General features: G+C 37.9%; 1 protein-coding gene across 1 annotated transcript in view; it reads right to left on the bottom strand.

Moving 5' to 3' along the window:
• Positions 1–931: 931 nt before the first annotated feature.
• The window catches only part of cracdla (cracd like a), a gene marked incomplete at its 3' end in the record, with an annotated part of 13,705 nt that continues 6,681 nt past the window's right edge, over positions 932–7,955 (bottom strand). Inside the window, 3 exon segments of the mRNA XM_014011672.1 lie at positions 932–1,806; positions 4,162–6,019; positions 6,130–6,381. Of these exon segments, the coding sequence (XP_013867126.1) occupies positions 932–1,806; positions 4,162–6,019; positions 6,130–6,381 (2,985 nt within the window).

Genomic DNA, 7,955 nt, shown 5'->3' on the forward strand with positions numbered 1-7,955 from the left:
GAATAAATTAAAATAACTATGTTGCTATTGAAAAATGATAATTGCCTAATTGTAACAATAGGCACCAAAGTTTATTTTATGTACCAATAACTACTTTTAGCAACTTCATGTACATCAATTTGACTTAAAGGAACAGTTTATAGCTTTTGAATTTTAGAAATGTCATWWAYAAATAATTATAGATAGCCTTTTATWTTATCTCAKTTTGGGGAAACCACATTCAATTCAGCCTGATTATACAAAYTTAACAGCTAGTCTAAGTAGATTGCTGGAATTTCAAAACAATTTAACTCATGCACATAATATTTTWTAAGCTGTGACATTGCTGTCAATTTCACATTATATGATTATTTGCTGTACGTAGAATTCTCAGATTTTTTGCAAACAATTAGCAGCATCTGCAGCACTTCTTTTGTAGCTTGAAGCACTTCCTATCCAGAATAATCAWGAAATGCAAAAATGACAATGAAAAGGTTTATAAAATTGTATTTAAGCATACTGTTAAGAAATGTTTGAGACTTACATTGTTTTATTGGCCAAGCTATGAGTAGACATTATTTCATCAGTCTAGTCAGAATTTATCCAAACAGAGGTCATTCAAAAAGCAATAACAGGTAAGATAGTTATATCCAATTCATTTCTACAGAACCCCATCTTTAAAAGAAATTTCAATCCTTTAAAAGGGTACAGTTGATCAAATGAGATGTTTTTGTTCTTCAAAGAATTACCTATAAGGAAGACTTATTCAATTATGTAAAATACATAAAATTAAAATCAGTTTTTTTTGCCAGACTGATGTACAAAATTAACCTTATTTGCAATGTTTGTAAATGCTATGCTGATGTATTTCCAGCATGAGGATGAATTTGAAAAGAGATGTCAAACGTTAACGGGAAGATGGCATGAGACTCTGTTAGAAAATGTCACAAACCGCTTTGAGCAACGGTGGCGACGTCCACTCTGCTCGTTTCTCCAAAAATGCAGCCCTGTCGACGGCCGAACCGGTCCAAATTGTGGGTCTGGAAGACAGCGATGGACTATCTTTGTTCAAAGAAGAGTCTGAAACAGGAACAGATGTCCCTGAAACCTCTGATGTCTGAGCTGAAGGTTTGACCTGGGTGGCTGCCTGAAAACCTTGATTACTCCAGGAAGGCTGTTGTTGTTGGCCTGAGGAAAGGTAAGACTGAGCAAAAGATTGGGATGGACTCCCTTGTGGGGACTGAGATGTGGTGGGTGTTTGTGAATGAGAGCGTAAAGGAGACTGGGTCATCCAGGAGAYGCTGTGTGCAGGCTGAGAAGCAGTCGGAGCTGTGTTTGTCTGGGACTGGCCTTCAACTGGTTGTTTGGACATTTGTGATTCTCTCAGTATCAACTTCCGTTGCATTGCCACTGTTGATGGTTTAACAACCTGCTCTTGACTTGGAATTTGAACTAAATCTTCTTTTATTTTATCCACTACTGGCTGGATTGTGCTTTGCTGAACGTCTTTTGTTTGTATTTGAGCCTCTGTTTGATTTTTAAGCTGCGCCTGTGCTTGTGGTCGAGCAGTGCTTGGCAAGCCTGTAAGATCTCTTGGAAATCTGCTGGTGAAAAGCTGTTGGAGGCTCTTGGTCTTTTCCATGGCCAGACTCATCCAGGACACCTCAGATGAGGATGTTTGAGGGGTAGGCTGAGGCTGCTGGGGAGTGGTTTCTGCTTCTTTGTTGTTTGAAGGAGTTGTTTGAACTTTTGAGGACATGGTAGGAGGATTGTCGGTCAGCAAAGTGTTATGCTTGACTGGGAGGGTCGTGCCAGATGGGGCTGGATCTAAAGAAGTGACACAAGTCTGTTAGAGTTGCTGGAGGAAACTGTTTAAAAAYAACTGAGCAGTGGTTTTAATGAGTGCAAAGTTCACCTGTGATAAGCAAATCTTTTATCTTTCTAGATTGATTATTTACCATGAGGGACTCAGAGACATAGCAACACAAGTATCTGTGCAATATTTAACTCTACAAGGCAGTAAAATAAGAAGGCACACTACGTCACAGTATACGTAACTTAATAGCTCACATGACCTAGTAAGGAAATTTGTGTTTGGTTTAGAACTTCCTTGTTGCAACAAAACTTCTTGGCAATAGGTCATATACCATTGGAATGCTTGTTTATTTCTCCTTAAATGGTGCAACATCTGTAAGGAAGGCATATTTAAGAGTTGAGGATAAGGATTGTGCATATGAAATACTTGTTCAATCTTCTCTGCCTATGCCATACAGCTTGTGCTGACTCTTGTTTGGTGTTGTTTCTAAGTGAGGGTGACTGAAGTTTGAAGGAACAAGAGATTTTGAGAGTTTACCAATTTATTCCCCTAACAAATAAGAGTCTGAGCACATGGAAGAACCATACTCAGCCACAACAACCAAACACCTTCTCATGCTGCTCATCAACTTGGTCACACACAGCTTTGAGATCCCRTTCTTCAACCAGAAATTGTTATAAGTCAGCCATTGTGGTTGTATTGGTCTCTTTGTAATGAACAAGACCCTTGAGCTGATCCCATARGTGTTCAGTGGAGTTGAGTCAGGCAATTCCATCCTATCTAAATTCTGAGTTCTGTCCCAGACTGGTTTCAGAATCTCATCTTCAAGAAAGCATACTTTGTGGTCTGTCTCTGACATCCCCAGTTCTATAGAACTTGGCTTGTGGAACACCAGTCTGAAGTTACCCTATGGTACAGAACCTAGATCAGTCAAAATGTGGCATGCTTGGAGAAGATTGCTCTAGTAGGGTCCATGTTCACACATGCAGGCAACCAGGCACCAACCAGGCMCTTAGTTGTTTGCACCTGGGCTTCCAGAAGCTCAAAACAAATAGCAAAGTAAGCTGTTTGGCATTGGCAAAGGTATTTGGCAAAATTTTTAGGGCACAGTCCACATTCTCAACTCTACTGGCAAACAAATGAATATTTCTTACAAATGTGGCACCATTTAGAGGGAAATAATATGGAGATAAGTAAGTCTCACAATATGAGCACACATGCACAACAAGATTTAATTGAGGACATCAAGAATAGGCAGGTTGAAAATTGATCAAACCAAATACATACATATTTCCGGAAAAACACATTCCCTGCAGTAAAAAAAAATCCATTTAGAGAAATTTATTTCAGCAGTACATTCCACAAAATTAATATTTTTTTAATTTTGGAAAAAAATACTGGAAAATATTATTTTGAGTATTTACTTCAAATGTACAGTTCACACAAAAATATAGGAAATTATACAGGAAAGATTATTTTAAAGTTAAATTATTAGGTTATTCTTCTACAAAAATGGCTGAAAACATATACAGTGTTTATCAGTGTTCCTCTGCAGCAACGACCAATACTGTAAGTAAAATAGAAAATTATTATTTCTTGCTTTCTTATTTTGGGGACTGTAGGCTACATTTAAAGTAAACAACTTAAAATGGTTAGGTTATTTATCCTCTGGGGAAAAAAAGGGAAATCTATCCATTGGTAGTTTTTGTTGAAAAAAAAAATATAGAAAAATGTATTTTTCCAGAAATATTTATTTATTTGTTTGTTCTGATAAATTTCCAACCTACTCATTTTAGGTTGTTTATTTCAGGTGTACAGTCCACAAAATGTAATATTTTTAGAACACCGTAATATCAATATAAGTGTATGTGTTCTATACTGTAGGGTTTATGAGCTTTTGTGCCAAGTCAGAAATGTATTTTTCCCAATAACCCAGAAAATGCAGTAAAGCTCAGAGTTTCCAGCTTTTCACCAGCCTTGAACGCAACATTTTATGTGTGAAAGTCTCTAAAGATAAATTCACAGGCGAGCAGATTCCTGCACTTGTGCACGTTCAAATCTTGTTGCTCACTCGAATCTTGATGTGTTTGCTCAAATTTCTTTGCACGCTTGCTCGAATGTTGATGTGCATGTGCACTCGCATTGTGAGACTTATTTCTCTCCATAGAACAACCGAATTGATTTATTGCCATGAAGCTTGTTACAACAACAAAAAAGACCAAACACAAACTTCCTTACTTTTTGTGCTAAGTTCATAATCAATCGGTACATTTTAATTCATAGATACTTTATTTTTTCTCATTTCTGCAGTTATATTTAAAAAAAAAAAACTTTTGGTAGAAACTTAAATGTACTCATTGACTCACCATTGGGTCTGAGAACACAACCTGTGTTTGTTGGCACCTTTTCAGGCATTTGACTCGTAATGTTACCAGTTTCCTGTCTTTTCCTTTTGTCATCTTGGTCATCCTTTGAATAGCGGAAAGAGTTGGTTTCAGATCGGAATTTAAGTGACAGAGATGTGGAGCGCAGCTTAATGCCAAAGGCCCTTTTCCCCTCCTCCTCCTCCTTTGCTTCCTCTGCAACATCTACCAGCTCCTGGCTGCTTTCCACTTCCTCACCCTCCATGACAGCTGACACCTGGGAAACATTTTTAACAGGTGCAGCTGATTCTGCTTTTTTGATATTTGCCTTTCTGTCCCACAGAATGGTTAGGTTTTTGTTTGTGCTTTCTGTTTTCTCTGACTCTATAGCAGCTGGTTCTTGGGAGACGGTTTTCGCTGATTCTGCCTTTTTGAAGCTGGGCTTTCTGTCCCATAGAACAGCTGGGCCTCTGGATGGAGATCCCTCTTGTTTCAGTCTTTCTGCAGCAAAGGGTGTCCCTTTGAGCTGCACTTTTTTCAATTCTTCGTTTTCTTTCTCCTCTGTTTTTCCCGTTGTTTTACTCATGGCTTCAGTCTGTTTCAGGAGTTCTTCGAAACTGCCTGATCGAGGTTTTTCTTCCTCCTGGTTTTTGACAGTGCTGGAAAATGAATGGAATAAGCTAGTTCCTGGTTGCCTCTTTATTCCTCTCATATTCTCCTCATCACCATGAAACTGCTGCAGCACAAAAGAAGGTCTGGAAGCCACTGAGCTGAGCGCGGGGAGCTGCTCAGGGGAGACGTCAGTCTTCTTGCCAGACATTTGTATTTCCAAACCCCCCTCTCTTTTTTCTTTTATTTCAGACTCTATGAACGAGGAGTGTGGCCTTTTAGCAGGAGCTGTATCCACTCGCCTCAGAGATTTGACCCGAAGTATCTGGGAGGCTACAGTCTCGTGCTCTTTTTGGCTGGATAATCTGGGTTCTATAGATTTTAACAAAACATGTTGGGAAATGTCAGCCTTTTCTTTTTCTGTCGTTTCTGCTCCCCCCTTTATTTCTGACTCTATAAAAGATGAGTGTGGCCGCTTAGCAGGAGTGGTATCCACCCGTCTTAGTGGTTTGACCCGAAGTATCTGGGAGGCAAATGTCTCGTGGTCCTGTTGGCTGGTTAATTTGGGTGCTGCCTCTGAGGTGACCGGTGACAGTTCTGCAGATTTTAACAAAAGATGCTGACTAACATTGTCTTTTTCTCCTTTTGTCTCTTTTGCTTTGCCTCTTATTTCTGACTCTAGGAAAGATGAGTGTGGCTGTTTAGCAGGAACTGTATCTACTCGTCTGAGTGGTTTGACCCCAGGTATCTGTGAGGTCTCATGCTCCGGTTGGCTGGATAATTTGGGTAATGTCTCAGATGTGACTAATGTCTCAGATGTGACTAATGTCTCAGATGTGACTAATGTCTCAGATGTGACTGGCGACAGTTCGTTAGATTTTACCAAAAGATGCTGAGAAACTTCAGCCTTTTCTTTCTCTGACTTTTCTGTTTCCCCCTTTATTTTTGACTGTATGAAAGATGAATTTGGCTGTGTAGCAGGAGCTGTTTCCACCTGTGTCAGAGGGTTGACTTGTGGTGTCTGTGAGGCTACCATCTCGTGCTCCTGTTGGTTCAATAATTTGGGTGCTGCCTCTGATGTGACCGGCAACAGTTCTGCAGATTTTACCAAGAGCTGCTGAGAAACGTCAGCCTTTCCTTGATTTGTCTCTTCTGCTTCTCCCTCTTGAGCAACTGGCTGCTCCTTTTGCTCTTTTACAAACTCATACTGGTCAGATGGTTTTAAAATGCGTAAAGGAGACCCAGACTGACTCTGAAAACAAAAGAAAGATGGAGGAGAAAAAAAAAGCAAATATCAATTATCAATCACTGTTTTTATGTTTTGCATTATTACCAGCATAAAAAAAGGCTACAATTTCTCACCACAAATGAGGATTTCTTCTTAGTGCTGGCCCTCTGGTTCCTGGGTTTGATAGACAACCTGTGCCGTGCAGCAGAAGTGTCTAAAGGGGTAGTGCATTCAGGTGGTGAGCTGAAGTCTAACGGAATCTCAGCAGCAAGTGCAGAGGAATTAGTGTGTCCAGAAAAAGGAGTGAATGGGGTTGGGAGTTGAAATTTGGTTGGTACAGATTTGGAGAGGGGTGAGGTTGGAGGAGAGGCTGGATAAGAGGATGTCTGAAAAGTCAAAAACAAAAAATTTCATTGTAGAGCTCACAAAATGTATCAATGATGGTGTGTTTTGTTAATTTTGATTGTAGTCTTAATTTGGTTTATTTAGGTATGCTTGTGTTTATTTCCTGTTTAGCATGTGTCAGCCTGCCACTTCACCTGTTTTTAATTCCCCATCAATCTCATCTTCCACTTACCCTTGTCAACATATTCTGTGTCTTACCATGTTCACATCAGTGTGATAAATGTATTTCAGGAGCTATAAATATATATATAAATATATATATATATATGTTGGCCCACTACTTTTTAGTTTATACAGAAATGATGGTACCCTCTTTATGCCCCAGGTCCCACAAGGGTCATGTTCTTTAAACACTGAATATGATTCATTTCAAAATCATTTTCAAAATCATTATCAAGTCGTTATTTAAATGCTGACTAGGCTCCTCGGGTGCTCAGTGAGCCACTGATTCGGTAACTTGTGAAGCATCTGACAGAAACTGCAAGGTGTTTTGTTTTAAAAGCTCTCTGGGACAAACTACGTTTTTGTTAAAGGTTAACATGAGAAATTCACTAGCTGTAAAACTGAAACTGAACTCTGACTGGCATTATTTTAGACTGAAACTGAAGCAGTTTTTCAAAAAAGATCACAATGCCTCCTTCTCTTCATATGAAATTATTGTTGTTTATTCTATTTTTTATTTTAATTTAACAGGTTATTCTCAATCCATTTTACTGTTCTGTGTGCAGATTAAATGGTCTTTGTTGCAACTAGAAGCCCATTTTGCCATGGTCGTTGTAAATTATCTTTTGAAATAAAGGCAATGATTCACACACTTGTCTCATTTGTCTGATTTTTAAAGTATATACATTTTTATACAGAAAAAAAATTATATTTGATTTGTTATCAGAACAGTTTTAAAGTCATTATTAATAATTTTGTAGGAAGTTTGCTTTTAAAACTGAAACAGCTGGCCTTCTATATGATCAAATACATGTGGATTATTGTTTAATGAAAAGTGATGTGGTGCAGAGGCAAATCTCTTTCCTTATTTTCTTTGAACTTTTATTTACTTATTCTAATTTATTGTATTTTATATAGAATATATTTATTTTTTATTATGTTGTCTTGTTTAGCTTGATGGGAAAGCACTTTGGCCCACTAAGTCATTTTTAAATGTACTATATACAGTACATGATAGTAACATAAAATCTTTTCCCCTATTTTAATTTCAAACATTACATCTTTCTTTTTTCTGCAAATAAGAAGCAGCACAAATGCCACACAGTTTCACAATAGGACATATCCCATCATTACACAAAACACAGTCACTGATTTTATTTTAATTCCAAACATCTTAATTTTTTGTTCTAACAAAGAAATATTCTGTCCCTTAAATATCTTTTTAAGGTTAATAAAAGTTCTTTATCAATAATGATGCCCTAGGAATAACAATTTAATCTTATTTAGGTAAAATACCGGTACATACAGCGGGTAAAATAAGTATTGAACACGTTACCATTTTTCTCAGTAAATATATTACTAGAGGTGCTAATGACATGAAATTTTCACCAGA

The sequence above is a fragment of the Austrofundulus limnaeus genome, unplaced genomic scaffold (genome assembly GCF_001266775.1).
Source record: "Austrofundulus limnaeus strain Quisiro unplaced genomic scaffold, Austrofundulus_limnaeus-1.0 Scaffold83, whole genome shotgun sequence".
In the NCBI taxonomy this organism is placed as follows: Eukaryota; Metazoa; Chordata; class Actinopteri; order Cyprinodontiformes; family Rivulidae; genus Austrofundulus; species Austrofundulus limnaeus.